Source organism: Hyla sarda, chromosome 1 (assembly GCF_029499605.1).
Source record: "Hyla sarda isolate aHylSar1 chromosome 1, aHylSar1.hap1, whole genome shotgun sequence".
Lineage (NCBI taxonomy): Eukaryota > Metazoa > Chordata > Amphibia > Anura > Hylidae > Hyla > Hyla sarda.
Genome location: NC_079189.1, coordinates 477,841,122 through 477,867,497, shown reverse-complemented (window position 1 = coordinate 477,867,497; position 26,376 = coordinate 477,841,122). Strand labels below are relative to the sequence as shown.

The 26,376-nt window shown below is 42.9% G+C and overlaps 1 protein-coding gene across 2 annotated transcripts in view; it reads right to left on the bottom strand.

The window, feature by feature from the left end:
- The window catches only part of AIFM3 (apoptosis inducing factor mitochondria associated 3), a 104,154-nt gene that overhangs the window by 9,026 nt on the left and 68,752 nt on the right, over window positions 1-26,376 (bottom strand). For both annotated transcript variants that reach the window (XM_056537282.1, XM_056537283.1), the window contains exons 14-18: window positions 26,032-26,095; window positions 24,157-24,233; window positions 18,871-18,988; window positions 9,917-10,015; window positions 3,429-3,504 (exon numbers count right to left, since the gene is read on the bottom strand). In XM_056537282.1, the coding sequence (XP_056393257.1) occupies window positions 3,429-3,504; window positions 9,917-10,015; window positions 18,871-18,988; window positions 24,157-24,233; window positions 26,032-26,095 (434 nt within the window). The remainder of the gene's footprint in view (window positions 1-3,428; window positions 3,505-9,916; window positions 10,016-18,870; window positions 18,989-24,156; window positions 24,234-26,031; window positions 26,096-26,376) is intronic.

The window sequence follows — 26,376 nt, the reverse complement described above, 5'->3', positions numbered from 1 at the left end:
GAAGTGCAGGTGCGTTAAAAGGCATTTCCCCCAGCCGGGTGCGGACGCCAGTGTGCATGCTAACCTGTAGCACGCGCACTGGTGTCCGTACCCGGCTGGGTGAAATGCCTTTTAACGCACCTGCACTTTATGAAGAATAAAAGATAAAGAATTTACAGTAAGCGGTGAGTGCCATTCCTTCCTTCTTTGCATACTTTTGTATTATTATATTATTATTACTATTAAATTAGATTATTGTTGCCTTGACCTGCCTAAACTATTTTTTGTCTGGTAAAATGATGGACACCAGCAGGAAACCCGATGGACCCCATTAAAGTCAATGAAGTCCATCAGGCTTCGTTGTTGTACATCATGCAGCAGACCAGACTGCTCAGCTCTGTTTACCACTAAATGGAATCTGCAACAGAGGCCCCAAATGGACCCTAGCCTAATGTGTATAGCCATGCCATCATTTAACCAGTTAAAATTACTGAATTGATCCAACCTTTCCAATATTTTTTGTTTCATGTACAGTAGAACGAAAATAAGGCATCACTTAAAAGGGTACTTTGGTGGATTTATTTATTTCAAATCAACTGGTGCCAGAAAGTTAAACAAATTTGTAAATTACTTTTACAAAAAAATCTTAATCTTTCTAGTACTTATCAGCTGCTATATACTACAGTGGAAGTTGAGCTGTTCTTTTCTGTCTGACCACAGTGCTCTCTGCTGACACCTCTGTCCATGTCAGGAACTGTCCAGAGTAGGAACAAATCCCCATAGCAAACCTCTCCTGCTCCGGACAGTTCCTGACACAGACTGAACTATAAGAACGTCTGTAGCATACAGCAGCTGGAAGGATTAAGATTTTTTAATTGAAGTAATTTACAAATCTGTTGAACTTTCTGGCACCAGTTGATTTGAAAAAATATTTTCCACCGGAGTACCCCTTCAACAGTATTCCATTCACTCTCTTTTCTTTAAGCCAATGTTTCTCAGATAGTTTACAAAAAACCCTAGCAGGTCATGTCTTGAGGACTTATATGGAAACCCTTGCAAAAACCATAGTTGAACTTTCAGATTGAAGCCTTGAGTTAAATGCTGCAATTTCTCTCATGTTTATAGGGGCCATTGAGGTTTAAAATATTTTGTTTTTGTTGTTTTTAAGTTGGTGCTCAATCTATCACTCATTTGCTGAATTATTTACTGTATAATAGATGTAAGATCTTGATCAGGCCCGCACAACATAGGGCCCGCAGGCCGCTTGCGGCTTGCTAAAGGATTCCTGGCAGCCCATGATCATGTCGAGATAGGTCCTAGTCTAATAACTAGACTAAAACTTTGCTTTAACATCACAATGTACTGGATACCTTCACTGCTGCTAGTGCGAGTATAGTGGACGCACACACCGCTATCCCCACCACCAATGTTAAGGAAGGTGCATTGGTTCCCTCTCCCATCATTCACGTCAGCGTCACGATGCAGTGAGCGTTGACGTCATCACCAAAAACATTTTGCTTGACATGCCCTACAGTTTATCAACATGAACTGAGATAGAAATACTCTGCTAAAAACCAAAATGGCCCCACCTACTGCAAAGTTGTGAAGGCCTGACCTAGGCAGTAGGAGCAAAAAGGAGTATATATAATGGGAGAAATACATAAAACTGCTTGTGTATGTTATGTTGTGTATTTTGCATTGCAAATGTTTCACACATCAGAAATCTTTGCGAAGGATCTCATAGCACTCTGAATCCAAATATTGCGTCTAAGTGGGCGTGTCCATTAACTTTTCTATGTTTATGATGATTTTTTTAAACAAACCTCCACTGCTTTTGTGTGCAAGTTCTTTGCACATTTTAAGCCACCTAGGATGTAGTGTAGATTTAGGATGTTAGTTAGTAATAATATTCAATTTTTTTTTTTGCAAAATCAAGAGACATCACGGCTTAAAAGTGCAAGTAACATGAGCTGCACACTCGTAAAAGTAGACACCTTAGTTTTTATATCAAGTACATATACTGTAGCTATGTCCATTCTAATAAGATATATACTCTACAGCACAAATAAATTAAATATAACCAGATTGAAAAACTTCAGTTAGTAACTAATGTGCCTGCATTGCTGCAATGTTCATAATGAAATAGATTGTCACAGCTTATTCAGCTTCCAACACTAAGCTTTTTGTGCCTTATTATGAACCCATAGCTATAGGGCAGCTTAACTACGCTCTCTCATGCTTTAACTATTAACATAATAAGGTCTGACTAATGTAGCCGTGTAGAGCCACAGTCTTAAAAAATATATATATTTATTTACTTTTTACAGAAACAGTACCCCTCTTTATTGGCTGTTTCTGGAATTGCAACTCAACCCAATTCAATGAATCTGCAATTCCGGACATAGCCAAAGGACAAGAGTGGTGATGTTTGTAAAAAAAAAAAAAAGAAAAAAAAATTATATAAAAAAAAGCTATTTCTTTATCCTGGAAAACTACTTTAACTGACTACTTTTCAATATATAGAAAAATAAGTCCAGTACTGATGTTGGATGACATTATAATAAAGTTACGTAGGTAGCTCTGTTGTTTAGTCTATGAGAAACCAGAGAGAATAACCTTCAACCTGGAGACGTGAGTGTTCCTAAATATTACCTCAATTGATCTACGCAGGATGTCATCTTACTATTGGGATACAAGTTCCTTACGATTCTCCTAAATAGTAAAATAATGTATAGCTTTACACAAACAGTTTACAAGTTTAGATATTAACCAGTGCTCAAGCACTACTGATCCTTTCTTTAGAAAAAAAAGAGTGAATTACATTTGTAAAAAAAAAAATATATATATTGATTACCAGTAATTATAATTTCTATTCATCTATCTCACAGGACACATTTATAAGATTCAAGGAAGGCACCATGAACCAGGTCATGCATGTGCCAGCTAAACATATATGCCAACCAAACTCATCCATCTCATCAATGGTTTTGATAAAGAAAATACAATTTATAAAAATTGGGGCAAGGCAATATTCCATCCCTGACTATCAGTGCCACTACACCTTCAACCCACAGGTCTATGGAACAGTAAAACAATTTGGGAGGATGCCACTTGTGGGGCTCAGAAAAAGTATACCCTGCAAAAGTCATGATGGTTGTGAGGTCCGCTTCAAGTCTATCAAACAGCCAAGATAATCAAAATGAACCATAGTAATTCTTAAATGTTCTATTGGCAATTGGATATTTTAAATTATACATGCATAAGTTGCAAAAGTTGCTATGTATTGCCAGTAGGGTGGCTATTATGTGCTCTTACACCATGTCTGCACAAGAATCATTAGTAACCAATATTCAGTAAATATTTACTCAGCCCACATGATGGCTTCCATTGGGGGGAAAAATTAAAATTAAGCATTTCTTTTATTTTTAAACATACAATAAAATCTCTACCTGGTATAGAATGCCACAAATTTTAATTCTTCAATATCACCTTGAATGATGACATCATCAAATCCTTCCCCATTACCTGAAAAACAGAAGGTATTTAAGCGTGCGCCTAGTTTATACATTACTGACACTGAACTTATCAAGTTGCAATTTAGAGGCGTAGTTGCACTTTTTTTTTCTCAAACATGGCCATTTCTGTGCAAAAATGTGCAACTTTAAAGGATTTATACCGCTCGTTCTAAGGAAGGGGGGTGAAGGGGGCTCAGCATCGCATAGAGAAGGCATGCTGGGGGCACTTCCTCCTCACATGCTACTTTAGAGTCATATTGTAACATCCTAAGTTCCAGGAATATTTACCACCTCAATAGATGGTGTACATTTGGGCACTGGATACAATGGCAGCCATGGCATGAACCTTTTAGTAAATCCAATGGGCCAGAAGTGGGTGGAGCTTTATTTATGTGCTGCACACCAACATACATGTTTATCTTTAAGCCCATTTTTGTTGTTGTTCTTGTGCATTTCCAACAGCAACCAACCACAGCTTAGCTTTCATTTCTAAAATTTCTCTGCTAAAATTAAAGCTAGCCTCTTATTCGTTGCTATGGAAAAATATGTTAAAATAAGTTTTTGTATTAGAAAGTTTTAGTAAATCTGGACCAGCAAACTACAAATCATTTGTTCAGTTACCATGGAGACAAATACATTTACACATAAGCTGTAGACACAAAAGCCCAGATTTATCAATTTAGTCAGACCACACATAGAATACTGTGTACAGTACTGAGCCCCAGTGTACAAAAAAAGATATAGTGGAGCTGGAGAGGGTTCAAAGATGGGCAACCAGAGTAATATGTGGAATGGGAGGACTACAGTACCCAGAAAGATTATCAGAATTAGGGTTACCGTATATACTCGAGTATATACTCGTGCTGAAAACACCCCCCTCGGCTTATACTCGAGTGAACTCTCCACCCGCAGTGGTCTTCAACCTGCGGACCTCCAGAGGTTTCAAAACTACAACTCCCAGCAAGCCCGGGCAGCCATCGGCTGTCCGGGCTTGCTGGGAGTTGTAGTTTTGAAACCTCCGGAGGTCCGTAGGTTGAAGACCACTGCGGCCTTCGACATCATCCAGCCCCCTCTCACCCCCCTTTAGTTCTGTACAGTACTCACCTCCGCTTGGTGCTGGTCCGGTGCTGCAGGACTGTCTGGAGAGGAGGTGGTCCGGTGGGATAGTGGTTCCGGGCTGCTATCTTCACCGGGAGGGGCCTCTTCTAAGCGCTTCGGGCCCGGCCCCAGAATAGTCACGTTGCCTTGACAACGACGCAGAGGTACGTTCATTGCCAACGTACTTCTGCGTCATTGTCAAGGCAACGCCTCTATTCCGGGCCCGCAGCGCGGAGAAGAGGCGCCCCCAGTGAAGATAGCAGCCCGGAACCACTATCCCACCGGACCACCTCCTCTCCTAACAGTCCTGCAGCACCGGACCAGCGCCGAGCGGAGGTGAGTACTGTACAGAACTAAAGGGGGTGAGAGGGGGCTGGATGATGTCGAAGGCTGCAGTGGTCTTCAACCTGCGGACCTCCGGAGGTTTCAAAACTACAACTCCCAGCAAGCCCGGACAGCGGATAGCTGCCCGGGCTTGCTGGGAGTTGTAGTTTTGAAACCTCTGGAGGTCCGCAGGTTGAAGACCACTGAGGGCGGATGATGACAAGAGGATGATGAAGGGGGGGTGTGGGATGATGAAGGGGGGGTGTGGGAAGATGAAGGGGGGGGTGGGATGATGACAAGAGGATGATGAAGGGGGGGTGTGGGATGATGAAGGGGTGTGGGATGATGACAAGAGGATGATGAAGGGGGGTGGGGGATGATGAAGGGGGTGGGGATGATGACAAGGGGATGATGAAGGGGGGGGTGTGGGATGATTACAAGGGGATGATGAAGGGGGGTGGGGATGATGACAAGGGGATGATGAAGGGGGGTGGGGATGATGACAAGGGGATGATGAAGGGGGGATGTGTGGGATGATGACAAGGGGATGATGACAGGTGATGATGATGAGGGTCTGGATGATGACAGGCGGTGATGATGATGAGGATGTTAATGACGGGTCGATGATGACAGGGGGGGATGATGTATTTCCCACCCTAGGCTTATACTCGAGTCAATAACTTTTCCTGGGATTTTGGGTTGAAATTAGGGGTCTCGGCTTATACTCGGGTCGGCTTATACTCGAGTATATACGGTATGTACTTTAGAAAAAATGATGGCTAAGGGGTGACCTAATAACTATGTATAAATATATCAGGGGACAGTACAGAGATGTCTCCCATGACCTATTTATACCCAGGACTGTATCTATAACAAGGGGGCATCCTCTACAAATAGAGGAAAGAAGGTTTCTACACCAGCACAGACAGGGTTTATTTACTGTAAGAGCAGTGAGATTATATGAAACGCTCTTCCGGAAAAGTTGTCATGGTGAACTCGATAAAAGAGTTCAGAAGGGGCCTGGATATATTTCTGAAGAGCAATAACATAGCAGGTTATGTTTACTAGATCAATAGGGACGGAACTTGATCCAGGGGTTTATTCTGATTATTTGGATTTGGGAAGTATTTTTTCCCCTGATATGGGGCAGTTGGCATCAGCCTCATAAGGATTTTTTGCCTTCCTCTGGATCAACACAGTAAGAACACAATAGAGAATTAGGTTGAACATGAACATTTGTCTTTTCGCAATCTTATGAACTATGTTACTATGTTGCTTTGTCCGAGATAAAAACTGGAGGGATTTTTCTCATAACAACCAATCACAGCTCAGCTTTCATATCTTAACCTCGTAAGGACCAGGCCATTTTACACCTTAGGACCAGAGCGTTTTTTGAACATCTGACCACTGTCACTTTAAACATTAATAACTCTGGAATGCTTTTACATATCATTCTGATTCTGAGATAGTTTTTTCGTGACATATTCTACTTTAACATAGTGGTCATTTTTTTGTGTTAAATTGCATCCTTTCTTGGTGAAAAATTCCAAAATTTGATGAAAAAATTGAAAATTTTGCATTTTTCTAACTTTGAAGCTCTCTGCTTGTAAGAAAAATGGATATTCCAAATAAATTTTATTTTTATTCACAAATACAATATGTCTACTTTCTGTTTGCATCATAAAATTTATGAGTTTTTACTTTTGGAAGACACCAGAGGGCTTCAAAGTTCAGCAGCAATTTTCAAATTTTTCACAAAATTTTCAAACTCACTATTTTTCAGGGACCAGTTCAGTTTTGAAGTGGATTTGAAGGGTCTTCATATTAGAAATACCCCACAAATTACCCCATTATAAAAACTGCACCCTCCAAAGTATTCAAAATGACATTCAGTAAGTGTTTTAACCCTTTAGGTGTTTCACAGGAATAGCAGCAAAGTGAAGGAGAAAATTCAAAATCTTCATTTTTTACACTCGCATGTTCTTGTAGACCCAATTTTTGAATTTTTGCAAGGGGTAAAAAGGAGAAACATTTTACTGGTATTTGAAACCCAATTTTTCTCGAGCAAGCACATACCTCATATGTCTATGTTAATTGTTCGGCAGAAGCAGTAGAGGGCACAGAATGGAAGGAGGGACAAATGGTTTTTGGGGGGCATGTCACCTTTAGGAAGCCCCTATGGTGCCAGAACAGCAAAAAAAAAAAAACACATGGCATACCATTTTGGAAACTAGACCCCTCAGGGAACATAACAAGGGGTAAAGTGAAAGGGAATTTAACATTTATAAAAAGGGTAATAGCAGAAAGTAACTCCCAAAATTTGAAGCCCAATTTCTCCCGATTCAGAAAACACCCCATATGGGGTTGAAAAGTGCTCTGCTGGCGCACTACAGGTCTCAGAAGAGAAGGAGTCACATTTGGCTTTTTGAAAGCAAATTTTGCTCTGGGGGCATGCCGCATTTAGGAAGCCCCTATGGTGCCAGAACAGCAAAAAAAAAACACATGGCATACTATTTTGGAAACTAGACCCCTTGGGGAACGTAACAAGGGGTAAAGTGAACCTTAATACCCCACAGGTGTTTCACGACTTTTGCATATGTAAAAAAAAAAAAATGCTTGGTTTCCCAAAAATTTAACATTTTTAAAAAGGGTAATAGCAGGAAAAAAAACGCAAAATTTGTAACACAATTTCTCCCGAGTACGGCGATACCCCATATGTGACCCTAAACTGTTGCCTTGAAATACGACAGGGCTCCAAAGTGAGAGCGCCATGCACATTTGAGGCCTAAATTAGGGACTTGCATAGGGGTGGACATAGGGGAATTCTACGCCAGTGATTCCCAAACAGGGTGCCTCCAGCTGTTGTAAAACTCCCAGCATGCCTGGACAGTCAGTGGCTGTCTGGCAATACTGGGAGTAGTTGTTTTGCAACAGCTGGAGGCTCCGTTTTGGAAACAGTGGTGTATCAGACGTTTTTCATTTTTATTGGGAGGGGAGGGGGGCTGTGTAGGGGTATGTGTATATGTAGTGTTTTTTACTTTTTATTTTATTTTATTTTGTGTTAGTGTAGTGTTTTTAGGGTACAGTCGCACGGGCGGCGGGGGTTCACAGTAGTTTCTCGCTGGCAGTTTAAGCTGCGGCAGAAAATTTGCCGCAGCTCAAACTTGCAGCCGGATACTTACTGTAAACCTCCGCCCATGTGAGTGTACCCTGTACATTCACATTGGGGGGGGGGGGGACATCCAGCTGTTGCAAAACTACAACTCCCAGCATGTACGGTCTATCAGTGCATGCTGGGAGTTGTAGTTTTGCAACAGCTGGAGGCATACTACTTTGGCTGGGGATGTTGGGGATTGTAGTCATGCAACAGCTGGAGACACACTGGTTTGCTACTTAACTCAGTGTTTCACAACCAGTGTGCCTCCAGCTGTTGCAAAACTACAACTCCCAGCATGTCCGGTGCATGCTGGGAGTTGTAGTTTGCAACAGCTGGAGGCACACCGGTCGTGAAACACTGAGTTAAGGGAAAAAAACAAACTCTGTGTTTCACAACCAGTGTGCCTTCAGCTGTTGCAAAACTACAACTCTCAGCAGTCACCGACAGCCAACGGGCATGCTGGGAGCTGTAGTTATGCAACCAGCAGATGCACCACTACAACTCCCAGCATGCACTTTAGCTGATTGTGCAAGCTGGGAGTTTTAGTTATACAACAGCTGAAGGTACACTTTACCATAGAAAAAATGTGCCTCCAGCTGTTGCAAAACTATAAGTCCCAGCATGCCCAAAAGGGAATGCTGGGAGTTGTGGTGGTCTGCCTCCTGCTTTTGCATAACTACAGCTCCCAGCATGCCCTTTTTGCATGCTGGGAGCTGTTGCTAAGCAACAGCAGGAGGCTGTCACTCACGTCCAACTGCTGATCCACGCTGCAGGTCAGTCCCTCGCCGCTGCCGCCGCTCCTGTGGCCCCGTTCCCAACAGGGACGCCGGGGATCGGGGTTCCCAGCTGCCGGGGTCCACGTCCCGCACCCGCTCACGTCCTCCGGAAGAGGGGCGGAGCGGGTCGCGGGAGTGACACCCGCAGCAGGTGCCCTGATTGGTTGGCCAGTAAACCGGCCGACGAATCAGGGCGATCGTGAGATGGCACCAGTGCCACCTCTCCCCTGCTGGCTATGGCTGTTTGGGGCCATCAGAGACGGCCCCGATCAGCCAGTAATTCCGGGTCACTGGGTCACTGGAGATCCGATTGACCCGGAATCCGCCGCAGATCGCTGGGCTGAATTGTACAGCGATCTGCGGCCATCACCGACATGGGGGGTCATCATGACCCCCCTGGGCGATATGCCGCGATGCCTGCTGAACGATTTCAGCAGGCATCGGGCACCGGCTCCGCTCCAGATGGCTGCGGGGGGGGCCGGGAAAGCGCATGACGTTCTCATATGTCCTTAAGGACTCGGAAACGGAGACGTATGAGAACGTCATGTGTCCTTGAGGGGTTAAAGGGGTATTCCAGGTAAAAGTTTTTTTATATATATCATCTGGCTCCGAAAAGTTAAACAGATTTGTAAATTACTTCTATTAAAAAATCTTAATCCTTCCAATAGTTATTAGCTTCTGAAGTTTTCTGTTTAACTGCTCAATGATGATGTCACGTCCCGGGAGCTGTGTATGATGGGAGAATATCCCCATAGGAACTGCACAGCTCCCGGGACGTGAGTCATCAGAGAGCAGTTAGACAGAAAACAACAACTCAACTTCAGAAGCTAATAACTATTGGAAGGATTAAGATTTTATAATAGAAGTAATTTACAAATATGTTTAACTTTCCGAAGCCAGTTGATATATAAAAAAAAGTTTTGGCCTGGAATACCCCTTTAACATGCTACACCTACAAAGTAGTCACATTCAAGAAGACCTAAACTACAGAGGCATTTAATTTTAACATTATATCATTTAAAATTAATACATATTTAAAAGCATTAATGTACAGGATGATTTCATACCTGCATATCGTAAGCTCTTCCCAAACATTGCAGTCCACAGATAAGGAATTGTATTGATTTCTGTGCCTTGAGCTAACATGTTCAGTGCTGCTATACGACCTGATGAATAAATAGTTTTAATGAGAGATAGATGTCATAACAATTCTAAAAATTAAAGGGGTATTAAAATTTTTTTTTTAAATTTGACTATGCTACAGGGGCTGTAAAGTTAGTGTAGTTCATAATATAGTGTCTGTACCTGTGTGTGATGGTTTTCTCACAATTCGTATGTGATTTTCACCCCAATATTTATTTTTAACAGCATACAAAATTACTGTTGTCTCAGATTTTCCCCGGTTGCAATGTGGCTGAGACCTGACTCACTAGTCAGCTGATGACAGGGAGCCTGTCTGCTTCAATGAGTGGAGGGATCGCTTGGTGGGAGAGAGATCAATCTGCAACTAATGCAACAGCTGTAGGTACCCTGATTGAAAACCACAGGTCTTTTGAATGGATGCAGCTCATTTATGTTTCAATGGGTGGGGTGGCTGATGTGTGTGGGAGGGAGGAAATAGAATTAAGGGATTTGTAGTAAAAAATAAATAAATAAAACTAAAACAGGAAATACCAATTCACAAAAAGCTAGCTACATACAGGGGAAGATTAATCATTGCATTTAGACCTTTTTTTTTCTTTTTCGTTACTCTGGGTGCAAAAATGTTGCATGTGCAGGTACTTTTTTTGCGACTTTGTGGGTAAGCATAAAGTAGCAAACAGCTTTACCTAAGCAACTTTCAGTTTTCACTTTGCCATGGTTGCGAATTTATGATGTGCGAATGAGGCATGTAGGCATAAAAAAAGTTGCAAACCCCTCCAAAATTTAGCAGATCGCTGTGTGTCATAAGCATGGCATAGCTGGAGGCACACTTTAGGGTCCATCATCAATAGATCCGCAGCTAAAATATGCAGCAGATCCATTCCGTGTGACCCTACCCTTAAAAAGTATCACAAAAAGTCGCAACTAACTCCTCCCAGAGGAGAGGAGGAATCATACAAAGTGGTGTTCTGAAGTGATTTATTGTTTTTTGCTCACATGCGCCAAATTTATCAACCCCCCCTTGATAGTATGATAAATATGTCGCACATAATCAAAGCCAAAGCACAAAAAAAATTGACTTTAAGACTAATTTTCCAAAGTCAACAATGATAAATGTCCCCCATAGAGGTTTTTGTTGATTGTCCCACTGCATTAAGCCCTGGAAGCAGTAGATCGGGCCATTAAACATCAGGGCTGCGCGGTAAAAAGTTTTAATAGCAATCATTGCATTTAAACAGTTGTTGATTTGAGTGATCTCTGATGTCAGTCATTACCAGAAGCTGACACTTGAAGGGTATGGTGTGGCACCTGCATGGTATGGCGTGGACCCAATAAATGTATGGCATGGGTCAAGAAGGGTTAAACTGTGGCTCAACCTTTCTAACAGCAGGTGGCGCCCCCTGAGGCTACAAGTGGTCTCATGGCAGAAACATCCCTGGATGTATGTAGAGAGGACATATGGTCAGTTACAATAAAGTAGCTTTTTAACATGGTGTCCTGTTTTCAAAACTGTTTTCATTCTGTTGCTACACAAAGATAAAGCAAACACCCTTATTTAACATTGATCACAAGTAGTTCATATTGTCTATGGATCACTGTAATTTTTAAGTATACCCCTGGTTTGTAATCCATAGTTGGGAACACAAAAGAGCTATAGACATACGGTACCTGTATAGAAGCATATGTTTAATCTAGTTTCTCTCTGGTATTATATGCATTAAAGAACACAAGTCAAGATAAAAACGGTAGGAATTATGTGTTACACACTGTGCTCCGGCCGCAAGCACCGGCCGTGATCTCAGTGTCCCCGACCGCCGGCGGGGCCGGGATTCGGATCGCGGGACGTTCCCGCATGCGAATCCCGGCCCGTCACTCACCTCGTCCCGCTCCTGCAGCTCTCTCACTCTCTCAGCTCCGGAGCTTTGAAATTTAAAGGGCCAGTATGCCCATATTTAATAAAAGCACCCTACAGCACATTATAAGTTGCCGGATCTTCAGTGCCTATTGCCTGAGAGAAAGCGTTCCCTATTGCATGTTTTGCCATACCTGTGTATCCAGACCTTCCTGCTATGTTTTTCGTCTGCGAACCTTTGCCGCCTGCCTTGACCTTCTGCTACGTTGACTACGCTACAGCCTCCTCCTTCGGTACCTCGCCTTGCCCAGTTACCTGTGTGGTCGAGCCGTGTTAGGGGTAGCAACCTGGGTGTCGCCTGCCGCAGCAAGCCCATCCTGCCTTGCGGTAGGCTCTGGTGAAGACCAGCGGCACCTTAGACTCCGTTCCCCGATACGGTCCGAGTCAGCAGCCACACAGGTAGAGGATCCACATCCAGTTCCGTTACAGTAAGATCCGGCCATGGATCCCACTGAGGTTCCTCTGCCTGACAACACAGATATTGCTTCTATCGTGTCGCTTCAGTCACAGCAGTTGGCCCAGCAAGCACAGCAGCTTAACCAGTTATCTGCCATGATGCAGCAGTTGCTATCTGCTCAGCAGCAACTGCCACAGCGACAGCCTCCTCCAGCTCCAGTACAGCCTCCCGCTGCTGCAGTCTTCTCTGGAACCAAACTCTGTTTGTCACTTCCAGAGAAGTTTGAGGGGGATCCCAAGTCCTGTCGTGGTTTTGTGACGCAGTGCTCCATGCACATAGAACTCATGGCGGACCAGTTCTCCACGGAACGAGCAAAGGTAGCCTTCGTCATCAGTCTCCTATCTGGTAGGGCCTTGGCCTGGACAATGCCACTGTGGGATCACAGTGATGCTATCACTACCAATCTCCAGGCATTTCGCACTGTCTTTGATGAACCTGCCCGAGCTTCCTCCGCTCAAACGACTTTGCTGAGTCTTTCCCAGGGCAACTTCACTGTAGGCGAGTATGCCATCCGGTTCCAGACCCTGGAGTCGGAGTTGTCTTGGAATAATGAAGCTCTCTGCGCTACTTTCAAGAGAGGATTATCAATTCAAATTAAGGATGTCCTCGCTGCCCGGGAATTGCCATCTAACCTGAATGAACTTATACAATTGGCATCCCGGATTGATATCCATTTCTCTGAGCGACAAGAGGAACTGCGACAAGAAAGGGAATCTGCACGACCTCGGTGCTTTCCTCGTCTGGCACCAGTTTTCCAGCAACCACCGCAACCTTCTATGTTGCCTCCCGCAGTGGAGGCTATGCAGGTGGATTGGTCTCGCCTGACCCTGCAGGAAAGAACTCGCAGACGAACCAAAAATCTATTCCTATACTGCGCCAGTGCAGACCACTTCCTTAAGGATTGTCCTCTGCATCCACAGCCACAGGGAAACGCTCGCACCTAGGGTTCGTGGAAAAGGCCTCCCTAGGTTTGAGTTCCACCTCTCCATGATAAAAATCAGACGGTCCAGCTTCTTCTGCCTTCTAAAAAGATCATCTACGTTCTGGCTTTCCTTGACTCTGGCTCAGCGGGAAACTTTACTGATGCCTCCCTAGTCCATAGGTATCATCTGCTGGTGTCCTGCCTCTTTAAACCGCTGTATATCTCTACGGTCAATGGAGAAAGACTGGACTGTACTGTGCTATATCACACAGAACCATTTTCTATGCAAGTCGGAGTCTCCCATAGGGAGAACTTGTCTTTCTACGTTCTCCCACATTGTACTTCTCCTCTATTGCTTGGCCTGCCATGGTTGCAACTCCATGCTCCGCAGCTTGATTGGAAAACTGGAGAAGTTCTTCGCTTGGGCCCGTACTGCAACCACCACTGTATACATATACGTGTGACCAAGTTGAAATCTTCGTCTAGTCCTCTGCCAGGTTTACCTTCGTTCCTCCAGGACTTTGTTGATGTCTTCAGTGAAAAGCAAGCTGAAGTCTTGCCTCCACATCGTCTTTACGATTGTCCCATTGACTTACTGCCTGGCACCACACATCCCATGGGTCGAATCTACCCCTTGTCAGTTCCTGAAACCCAGGCCATGTCAAGTAACATCCAGGAGAATCTTCAGAAGGGGTTCATCAGGAAATCCTCTTCTCCTGTCGGAGCCGGGTTCTTCTTCGTGGAAAAAAAAGATGGGTCGTTGCATCCTTGCATCGACTACCGAGGACTGAATGAAATGACAGTAAAAAATCGTTATCCCCTTCCTTTAATCTCGGAGTTGTTTGATCGGCTGCGAGGTGCCAGGATTTTCTCCAAACTGGATCTTCATGGTGCCTATAATTTGATTTGTATAAGAGAAGGGGACGAGTGGAAGACTGCGTTTAATACTCGAGACGGACATTTTGAGTACCTTGTAATGCCATTCGGACTATGTAATGCTCCAGCAGTTTTCCAGGAGATTCTCAATGACATTTTTTGGGACCTTCTCTACTCCTGTGTCCTTGTCTATTTGGATGACATTCTCATCTATTCGCCCAATCTCCACACTCATCGTCTCCATCTCCGTCAATTTTTACAGCATCTCCGAGACAACCAACTCTATGCAAAACTTGAAAAGTGTACTTTTGAAAAGACCAGTCTACCGTTTCTGGGGTATATTGTTACCAGTCAAGGACTTCAAATGGATCCTAACAAATTATCCGCTGTACTGGAGTGGCCTAAACCTTCTGGTCTGAAAGCGATTCAGCGCTTCCTTGGCTTTGCCAATTATTACCGGCAGTTTATTCCACACTATTCCACCTTTGTTGCCCCCATCGTGTCTCTTACCAAGAAAACTGCCAATCCGAAGGTCCGGACTCCAGAGGCCGTGGAAGACCGGATCCGGACAAGCCGCTTACTTTGATGGTGGATGCATCTTCAGTTGGTGCTGGAGCAGTCTTGACACAAAGCTCTTCCAAGAGGAGGACTGTGACTTGCGGATTTTTCTCTAAGACTTTCTCTCCAGCGGAGAGAAATTATAGTATAGGAGATCGTGAGCTTCTGGCTATTAAGTTGGCCTTGGAAGAATGGTGACATCTCTTAGAGGGCTCAGTGCATCCAATAACCATCTACACGGATCACAAGAATTTACTCTATCTTCAGTCTGCTCATCGTCTCAACCCTCGACAGGCTCGCTGGTCCCTATTATTCTCCAGATTTAACATTCTTATTCATTTCCGTCCAGCAGAAAAGAATCTTCGGGCTGACTCTCTATCAAGATCTTCTGAAGTACATGACCTGGAATCACATCTTCAACATATTGTTCATCCTGATCGTCCGCAGCACCAGCAAGTATTCAGCATCTGCCCCTTGGGAAGACTTATGTATCTCCTCGTCTGAGACTCCGAATCTTGAAATGGGGTCATTCCTCTCTGTTGGCTGGTCATGCCGGTATCTGTAAATCCTTGCAACTAATATCCCGACACTATTGGTGGCCCACTCTCAAACAGGAGGTCATAAACTTTGTTTGTTCCTGCTCAGTCTGTGCCTGGGACAAAACACCACGTGCCAAGCCAGCCGGTCTTCTACATCCTTTACCTGTTCCTGATCTGCCCTGGACTAACATTGCAATGGACTTTATTACAGACCTTCCTCCTTCTATTGGCAATGCGGTCATCTGGGTAGTTGTGGACCAATTTTCTAAGATGGCTCACTTTGTGCCCTTGCCTGGTTTACCATCTGCACCTCAACTCGCTAAACAGTTCCTTTCCCATATCTTCCGCCTCCATGGATTACCAACACATATTGTTTCTGACAGGGGAGTCCAGTTTGTTTCTAAATTCTGGAGGGCACTCTGCCCACATCTTCAAGTTAAGCTGGATTTCTCCTCTGCCTATCATCCCCAATCTAACGGTCAAGTTGAGAGGGTGAATCAGGTCTTGGGAGATTACCTTCGCCACTTTGTTTCTGCCTGCCAAGACGACTGGGCCAATCTACTACCCCGGGCAGAGTTTTCGTACAACCATAAGGATACCGAATCCACAGGAACTTCACCCTTCTTTGTAGTCTATGGACTTCATCCTCATCCACCTTTGCCATTGTCTTCTCCCTCCGGTGTCTCGAACTTCTCCTCCATCTGGAAGAAGACTCGTTTCTCCCTTCTTCGTGCCATGACCGGTAAGAAATTTCTAGCAGATAAGAAAAGGCGTCCTCCTCCCAAATACTCACTCGGAGACAAAGTGTAGTTATCATCTAAATACATCCGCTTCAAAGTACCCTGTTACAAACTAGGAACACGCTATTTGGGTCCTTACAAAGTCAAGAAATGCCTAAATCCAGTGGCTTATTCTCTTCATCTCCCTTCCTCTCTTCGGTTTCCAAATTATTTTCATGTCTCCCTCTTGAAACCCATCATCTATAACTGCTTCTCTAAAAAGGATGTTTCTCCTACTCCCATCTTGGGTACCTCAGATGTATATTCAGTCAGAAATTCTGGACTCCAAACTCATCAGAGGAAAAAGTTTCTTTCTTGTATATTGGGAGGGGTTCGGACCGGAGGAGAGGTCTTGGGAACCACAGGTTAACATCCTAGATCAGGATCTTCTCAAAAGGTTTTTGAGCAGTAAAAAGAGGGGTGACCAAAGGGGGGGTACTGTTACACACTGCGCTCTGGCCGCAAGCACCGGCCGTGAGCGCAGTGTCCCCGACTGCCCGCATGCAAATCCCGGTCTGTCACTCAGCTCGTCCCGCTCCTGCAGCTCTCTCACTTTCTCAGCTCCGGCACGCGTCCCCATCCCTTTGAAATTTAAAGGGCCAGTACGCCCATAATTAGTAAAAGCACCTGACAGCACATTATAAGTTGTTGCACCTCCATACCCCCTGCCGGATCTTCAGTGCCTATTGCCTGAGAGAAAGTGTTCCCTATTGCCTGTTTTGCCATACCCGTGTATCCAGACCTTCCTGCTATGTTTTTTGACTATGAACCTTTGCTGCCTGCCTTGACCTTCTGCTACATTGACTACGCTACAGCCTTCGCCTTCGGTACCATGCCTTGCCCAGTTACCTGTGTGGTCGAGCCATGTCGGGGGTAGCAACCTTACGGCGGGCTCTGGTGAAGACCAGCGGCACCTTAGATTCTGCTCCCCGATAAGGTCATCAGCCACACAGGTGGAGGATCCACATCCAGTTGCGTTACATTATGTATTTAAAATGTAATGTAAATTACTTTTCAAGAGATTTAGAAGGTGTTGATAAACCCAGCTCATGAAAAATTCTTCTGAATGGGCTCACTTCACTTCAGTTATGTAATTGATCACATAGGTCAAAGTACAGTTTTTGAGAATGGACCCTAGTACAAGTAAAACCGGTATTTTCTGGGCTTCTTAGACCAGGTTCACACAGTGCAGTTTGGTACAGTCTGGTGCAGTTTTATGTATTTTGTCAGCAGTGGATCCTAAATAAAGGACTGATAATTCTTCTTATTTTAGTTTTCAATCCAGGTTGGAAAAAGGAAGAAAAATATTAAAACTGCACTTTTAATAAGGCATCAAAAAGTGATACATTTAATTGTTGCAGAATATTCTCTGCCTAATTTTATATAAGCTATATGCATTTTTTCAGAATTATTTTAATGGTATTTCATACACTGAATCCTAATACATCTAACAACCAAAACACAGTTTCACCTTTGCACCATTACTAGATAATTTTTTGCTTACCTAAACAGCCTTCAAGTGAATGTGTCAACTAGATTTTTCCTACTGATAAGAAACAGATACTGAAATATGTTCTTTTACCATAAAAGAATAGGTGTTTTCTGATGACACATTCCCTTTAAAGGGGTACTCCGATGGAAAACATTTTTTTTATTCAACTGTTGCCAGAAAGTTAAACAGATTTTTAAATGACTTCTATTAAAAAAATCTTTACCTTTCCAGTATTTTTTTAGCAGCTGTATGCTACAGAGGAAATTCTTTTATTTTTGAATTTCTTTTTTGTGTTGTCCACAGTGCTCTCTACTGACACCTGATGCCCGTATCAGGAACTGTCCAGAGCAGGAGAAAATCCCCATTGCAAACCTATGCTGCTCTGGACAGTTCCTGATACAGACAGAGGTGTCAGCAGAGAGCACTGTGGCCAAGACAAAAAAGAAATTTAAACAGAAAAGAATTTCCTCTGTAGCATACAGCTGCTAAAAAGTTCTGGAAGGGTAAAGATTTTTTTTTATAGAAGTCATTTACAAATCTGTTTAAAGGGTACCTCTCATCAAAAAAAAACTTTTGATATATTATAGATTAATGTATGCAGAATAACTTTACAATTGTATGTTATTAAAAAATATGCTTCTTTTTATTAAATTTTCCACTTTGAAGAAATGACCACTAGGGGTCTCCCTACCAGTCCTGGCAGGAAGCATTTCAGACTCATGCTGGAGTCCTAAACACTACGAGCTGCCAGTCTGCTTTGTTCACAAAGGAGAACACTCAGATCTGCCAGCCTGCTTTGTTCACAGCCTGTTTGGCTGTGAACAAAGCAGGCTGGCAGCTCTGAGTGTTTAGGACTCCAGCATGAGTCAGAAATGCTTGCTGACAGGACTGATCAGGAAAAATACAATAGAAAGAAGCATATTTTTCATTAACATGCTATTGGAAAGTTATTCAACATTCATTAATCTAAAATATATCAAAAAGTTTATTTGATGAGAGGTACCCTTTAACTTTCTGGCACCAGTTGATTTAAAAAAAAAATGTTTTCCATTGGAGTACCCCTTTAATGTTTCTTGGAGATATTCTATACACAGTGACACTAATATTAGTATTTAATGCTTAGGTAGATTATTCCAAGGTCTCAAACAAGTTTCTTACAACACCATAAAATTCATTCCCATAGGTGGTAGATATTCCGTTATTGTTATTTACACTAGCATACATTTGTATTGCATATTATAGGTGCATTACAAATTAAATTACTTATAATATATATATATATATATATATATATATATATATATATCCACAATAACTTACAGGATAGGTGTCAGTTATAATACCTTGCATATGCGCCATCTGCCAGTGAGGAACATTTACTTTTTTGTTATTCCGAAACGCTAGTGGAAAAGTTACAACATCTCCTGCAGCAAAGACACCAGGAACATTGGTCTGCATCATCTAGAAGAAGGGAATAAGATCCTGTATTATGTCCGTAGGTGTCATCACGTCTTAGATTTCATTTGTTTTATTGTATAATACTGTCTTTTAGGGTACGCTCCCACACGGCGTATTTTGCTGCGTATTTGCTGCGTATTTGGTGCTGCATATTTTCCTACCCATTGACTTCAACAGAGAAAATAAAATACGCAGCAGCAAATACGCAGCAAATACGCCGTGTGGGAATGTACCCTTACACATACAGATACTACACTGTCTACTATGTACAATGCCTTATGCATATATTATCATAACTGAGGAATAATTAGGCTATGTTCACACGTCAGAATTTCCATGTGCAATTCCGCATTAAAATTCCGCACAGAGATTCCGCAGCAGCAGAGTCCCATTTATTTCAATGGGATTTTGCTGCACTGTAAACATCTGCCTTGAAAATTCAAATTCTGTTGTCTGCAAAAAGAATAAATAAGTCTATTCATTTAACAGATATCACTCGGAAATGCTTTACTGCTTATGTGACGACACATATTCAAGCAGTCCTAGCGCCTGGTGGATTCTTCAAATGTGCGTTTTCCAAATTACACTGTGTGAACATGACCTTAACCCCTTAGGGACCAGGCCATTTTACACCTTGGGACCAGAGCATTTTTTGCACATCTGACCACTGTCACTTTAAACATTAATAACTCTGGAATGCTTTTAGTTATCATTCTGATTCCGAGACAGTTTTTTCGTGACATATTCTACTTTAACATAGTGGTAAAATTTTGTGGTAACTTGCATCCTTTCTTGGTGAAAAATCCCAAAATTTGATGAAAGATTTGAAAATTTTGCATTTTTCTAACTTTGAAGCTTTCTGCTTGTAAGGAAAATGGATATTTAAAAAATATATATTTTTTTTATTCACATTTCCAATATGTCTACTTTATGTTTGCATCATAAAATTGATGTCTTTTTACTTTTGGAAGACACCAGAGGGCTTCAAAGTTCAGCAGCAATTTTCCAATTTTTCACAAAATTTTGAACCTCGCTTTTTTTCAGGGACCAGTTCAGGTTTGAAGTGGATTTGAAGGGTCTTCATATTAGAAATACACCACAAATGACCCCATTGTAAAAACTACACCCCCAAAAGTATTCAAAATGACAATCAGTAAGTGTTTTAACCCTTTAGGTGTTTCACAGGAATAGCAGCAAAGTGAAGGAGAAAATTCACAATCTTCATTTTTTACACTCGCATGTTCTTGTAGACCCAATTTTTTACACTCGCATGTTCTTGTAGACCCAATTTTAATTTTTACAAGGGGTAAAAGGAGAAAATTTATACTTATATTTGTAGTCCAATTTCTCTCGAGTAAGGACATACCTCATATGTCTATGTAAATTGTTCGGCGGGCGCAGTAGAGGGCTCAGAAGCGAAGGAGCGACAAGGGGATTTTGGAGAGTACGTTTTTCAGAAATGGTTTTTGGGGGGCATGTTGCATTTAGGAAGCCCCTATGGTGCCAGAACAGCAAAGAAAAACCACATGGCATACCATTTTGGAAACTAGACCCCCTTGGGGAACGTAACAAGGAATAAAGGTGTTTCACGACTTTTGCATATGTAATTTAAAAAAAAATTTCACTAAAATGTGTGTTTCCCCCCAAATTTCACATTTTTGCAAGGGTTAATAGTAGAAAATACCCCCAAAAATTTGTAACCCCATCTCTTCTGAGTGCACTACGGGCAAACTACAATGCTCAGAAGAGGAGGAGCACCATTGAGCTTTTGGAAAGAGAATTCGTTTGGAATGGTAGTCAGGGGCCATGTGCATTTACAAAGCCCCCCGTGGTGCCAGAACAGTGGACCCCCCCACATGTGACCCTATTTTGGAAACTACATCCCTCACAGAATTTAATAAGTGGTGCAGTGAGCATTTGCACCCCACTGGCGTTTGACAGATCTTTGGAACAGTGGGCTGTGCAAATGGAAAATTGAATTTTTCATTTTCACGGATCACTGTTCCAAAAATCTGTCAGACACCTGTGGGGCGTAAATGCTCACTGTGCCCCTTATTACATTACATGAGGGGTGTAGTTTCCAAAATGGGGTCACATATGGGGGGGGTCCATTGTTCTGGTACCATGGGGGCTTTGTAAACACAAGTGGCTTTCAATTCCGGACAATTTATCTCTTCAAAATCCCAATGGTGCTCCTTCTCTTCTGAGCATTGTAGTGCACCCATAGAGCACTTTACATCCACATATGGGGTATGTTCTTACTCAGAAGAAATTGGGTTACAAATTTTGGGGGGCTTTTTTTTATTTTCCGTTGTGAAAATGAAAAATTTAGGGTGACACCAGCATTTTAGTGAAAAAACATTTTTCTTTTCATTTTCCCATCCAACTTTGACAAATTTTCATTAAACACCTGTGGGGTGTTCAGGCTCACTATACCCCTTGTTACAGTCCGTGAGGGGTGTTGTTTCCAAAATGGGGTCACATGTGGGTATTTATTTTTTTGGGTTTATGTCAGAACCGCTGTAAAATCAGCCAACCCTGTGCAAATCACCAATTTAGGCCTCAAATGTACATGGTGCGCTCTCACTCCTGAGCCTTGTTGTGCGTCCGCAGAGCATTTTACGCCCACATATGGGGTATTTCCGTACTCAGGAGAAATTGCGTTACAAATTTTGGTGGTCTTTTTTTCCTTTTACCTCCCGTGAAAATAAAAAGTAAAGGACAACATCAGCATGTTAGTGTAAAAAAATTTTTTTTTTTACACTAACAGGCTGGTGTAGACCCCAACTTTTCTTTTTCATAAGGGGTAAAAGGAAAAAAAAGCCCCCAAAATTAGTAGTGCAATTTCTCCTGAGTAGGTAGATACCCCATATGTGGCACTAAACTGTTTCCTTGAAATACGACAGGGCTCTGAAGTGAGAGAGCGCCATGCGCATTTGAGGACTAAATTAGGGATTGCACAGGGGTGGACATAGGGGTATTCTACGCCAGTGATTCCCAAACAGGGTGCCTCCAGCTGTTGCTAAACTCCCAGCATGCCTGGACAGTCAGTGGCTGTCCGGAAATGCAGTGAGTTGTTGTTTTGTAACAGCTGGAGGCTCTGTTTTGGAAACACTGCCGTACAATATGGTTTTTATTTTTATTGGGGGGTCAGTGTAGGGGGTGTAAATGTAGTGTTTTACCCTTTATTATGTGTTAGTGTAGTGTAGTGTAGTGTTTTTAGGGTACGTTCACACTGGCGGAGGTTTACAGTGAATTTACCGCTAGGAGTTTGCCGCAGCTCATACTTGAAGCAGAAAACTTACTGTAAACCCGCCAGTGTGAATGTACCCTGTACGTTCACATGGGGGGCAAACCTCCAGCTGTTTCAAAACTACAACTCCCAGCATGTACTGACAGACCGTGCTTTTGCAACAGCTGGAGGCACACTGGTTGGAAAACCTTCAGTTAGGTTCTGTTACCTAACTCAGTATTTTCCAACCAGTGTGCCTCCAGCTGTTGCAAAACTTCAACTCCCAGCATGTACTGATCACCGAAAGGCATGCTGGGAGATGTAGTTATGCAACAGCTGGAGGGATCAAAACTACAACTCCCAGCATGCAGAGACAGCTGTTTGCTGTTTAGGCATGCTGGGAGTTGCAGTTTTGCAACATCTGGAGAGCTATAGTTTAGAGACCACTGCACAGTGGTCTCCAAACTGTGGACCTCCAGATGTTGCAAAACTACAACTCCCAGTATGCCCAGACACCAAACTGCTGTGTGGGCATGCTGGGAGTTGTAGTTTTGCAAGATCTGGAGGTGCACAGTATAGAGATCACTTTGCAGTGGTCTCAAACTGTAGACCTCCAGCTGTTGCAAAACTGCAACTCCCAGCAAGCCTAAACAGCTCTCTGGGCATGCTGGGAGTTGTAGTTTTGCAACATCTGGAGGGTTACAGTTTAGAGACCACTATAGTGGTCTCAGACTGTAGCCCTCCAGATGTTGCTAAGTAACTCACCGGCTTCCGTCGGATCCGGCGAGCTGCGTCGCCGTCCTCTTCTTCCGCCGATCGTCGCCCGCTGCCGCCGCTGATCGTCGCCCGCTGCCGTCGCCGATGGGTAAGTGGATCTTCGGCGCCGGTCACTGTCGGTTTCCCTGTCCTGCCTCGCCTATTGTGGGTGGGCAGAACGGGAAAACTGAAAGTAAACCCCTCCTCCCCCGATCTGCTATTGGTGGTCGCGTCCAGACCACCAATAGCAGAGATAGGAGGGGTGGCACCTCTGCCACCTCACTCCTATCGCTACAGGGGGATCGTGGGTGTCTAGGACATCCGCGATCCCCCTTCTTTTCCGGGTCACCGGGTCACCATAGACCCGTAATGACCCGGAATCGGCGCAAATCGCAAGTGTGAATTCACTTGCTATTTGCGCCGATCGCCGACATGGGGGGGTCTAATGATTCCCCTGGGCATTTGCACGGGGTGCCTGCTGATAGATATCAGCAGTCACCCCGGCCCGGTCCCCGCCCGGCGCGCGGCGGGGACCGAAATTTCCCACGGGCGTACAGGTACGCCCTTGGTCCTTAAGTATCAGGGAGCAAAGGCGTACCTGTATGCCCTTGGTCCTTAAGGGGTTAAAGGAAATGTATTGTCAGTAAATGACATATTACATAATATTTAAAAAAAAAAAGGTTATGTGTCACATATATAAAAAAAAATGTGGGTGATTTTTTTTCTCTATTTTAACATTATTTATGTCCTGAAATCCTGTTCACACTGCTTACTGACCCTCACAATAAGCTGACACTTCCTGGTCTATAGTGTTTGCTTCAGATTATTTATAACATCCACTATTAATAATGTGCAGAAAAAATATACAAAATATTTCAGAAAATAAAAGCAGGTGGATTGGGGTCCCCTCTGGTTCTTTGGCACCCTACATTTAGACCTTAGCTGAGTGTTTTCCAAACAGTGTGCATCCAGCTGTTGCAAAACTACAATTCCCAGCATGCCAGGACAGCCGAAGGCTGGAGGCACACTGTCTGGAAAACACTGCCTTTGCTGATGGAAACTGTATGTATAGTATTGGTATTGTAAAATATATTGTAAACATTTTTATAAATATTTGCTATCAATTTGTGGGATGGAATACCCCTTTAAGTAAACACTAATAAGTATTGTAATGCAATTGTACCTTGTTAACCAAAATGTATCCTTTGGAATCAAAGGTTACACCGCTCTGCTTTAGAAAACCTGTAGTTGGACTTGCTCCTAAAAAAAAAAAAATAACTTTAGCAATTAGTTTATTCTTTTGTCCTCCATACAGAAAACATACTTTTGTACTTAAAGGGGTACTGAACAACTTATCCCCCATAAGTGATAAGTGTCTGATTGCGGGGGGGGCGGGGGATCCGACCGCTGTGATCATGCACAATTTCCTGCCGGCTGCCCGGCTTACCTCATGCACCGATTTCAATGCCAAAAACTAGGGCTGTACTATTTATAACAAAAACAATTAAACCACAATATTAGCCACTCGCCATTACTTTGATTATGTGCTTGCAAAATTCTGCGATTATTACCTTGCTATTGAATTTCGGCAATGGTCTGGCCCCTGACTCAACTACCGTGTGTGCCTAGTGTCCCTTACCTCCCATCTGACCACAGGTGTGTCTAGTGTCTGCTACCTCCCACCCGACCTGATGTATGTCCAGTCTCTGCTACCTCCCACCAGACCCCTTTGTGTGTGTAATATGCAAAAAAAATTATGTTTACCGAGCCCCTGTTCTCCTCCAAATAGTCCTGTTCTTCTCCAAGCGGTTCAGATGGCTGTAGAACCTTGCCACTAGCCGCAGTGCTTCCTGTCTCCAGTTATTGGTTGAGCCGGTATGTCCTTCAACCAGCTGCTGGTCTCTGAACAACAGAGAAAACACCAGGACTGCTCAGAGGAGAATGAGATCTGTGGCAGACCAACGAAGGACCGGGGCTTGGTAAGCATCTGTATTTTTTAATGTTTCCCTCGCACCCCAGCACCGTATTCAGGAGGATGAACATCAAATGGGGGGGAATTAGACATGAAATGGGGGAATCTCACCATTTGTTTATTATATCACAATCACATATCAAAATCATAATATTCATCTCCATAATCACAATATGATATTTTCCATATCATACTTTCATTTTTTTTTCTTGACAGTACACATCACAACAATGATGTGTACTGTGTAAAAAAAAAAAAAGTGATCATCCCTCCCTGCTTCCAGCTTGTGGTCCAAAGAAGTCTCCAATATTATTTACTGTAAGAGTCGGTGTGGAGCGCGAATATTATGTACATGTGAATATGCAAATATTTGTGAATATCGGCACTTCCAGAAGACACTGATCCCTCTTTTCTTTTAGGTGAAAGATATAATCGAGCATGCGCACTATGCGAATTTCATTATGAATTTTCGCATGGAAAAAAAAGGGAACGAATATAGCGAATATGCAAATTTTGCAAACATAGGATGAATATTCGTCCATATATTTGTGAAATATCGCAAATTCGAATATGGCCCCTGCCGTTCATCACTATGTTGTATAAAGTAGCCTACCTTTAGTATATGTTCGCATACTGGCAGTGCGGTATGCTAGAGCACACCATGTTAGCCTGCTCTGTGAGCTAGGGGTGTGTCACAGCATAGCCAGTTGTCAGCTCTGGAAAGTGAAGGAGGATGTTCCCACATAAGATGTGAGGGAAAGTAAGGGAACACCCCCTTCTCCTCAGTGAACTGCGTGCAGTGTGTGCAATATAATCAAGGTAATAAGGAAATATAAAATAATGAAAACCAGAGTTTAAGCACAGGTCAAGGTCCGTACCAGTTAAAGAGTAAGCCTAAAACCTTTTTTTATTTTCTTTAATCTTCTTTAATTTCAATTCACCAAACATTGTCTAGTAGAGACTATGGAGAGATTTATGCAGAGAACTTTGTGCAGAGAAACAATGGAGCAATTGCCCATAGCAACCAATTAAATTACTGCTTTCAATTTTAGAAAGGCCTGGATTTGATTGTTTGGTATATCTTACCTATTCCAATAACACAAACATCAGCTCGCAGAACCTTTCCACTCTTCAACACCACTTCTTTTAGCTGAAAAGCATAATATTCAACAAGTGAAGATAAAATATAAAGACAAAATAACATATCTAGAATACTTTACCATAAGTATAAATGCATTTATCTGTGCCCTCCTCGGCTATATTTAAGCTATATTTTGTTTTCTGTTTTAACCAAAATTGTAGTGTAAGACAGAAAAAAGTACTATTAACTGCAAAGTCCAAATGAAATCATATGGTATGGGGGCTATGTATACTTTCAGCATGTGCACCAGGAGCTCTCTTGGCGCATGCCAAATGTAAAGAAAAATAAAA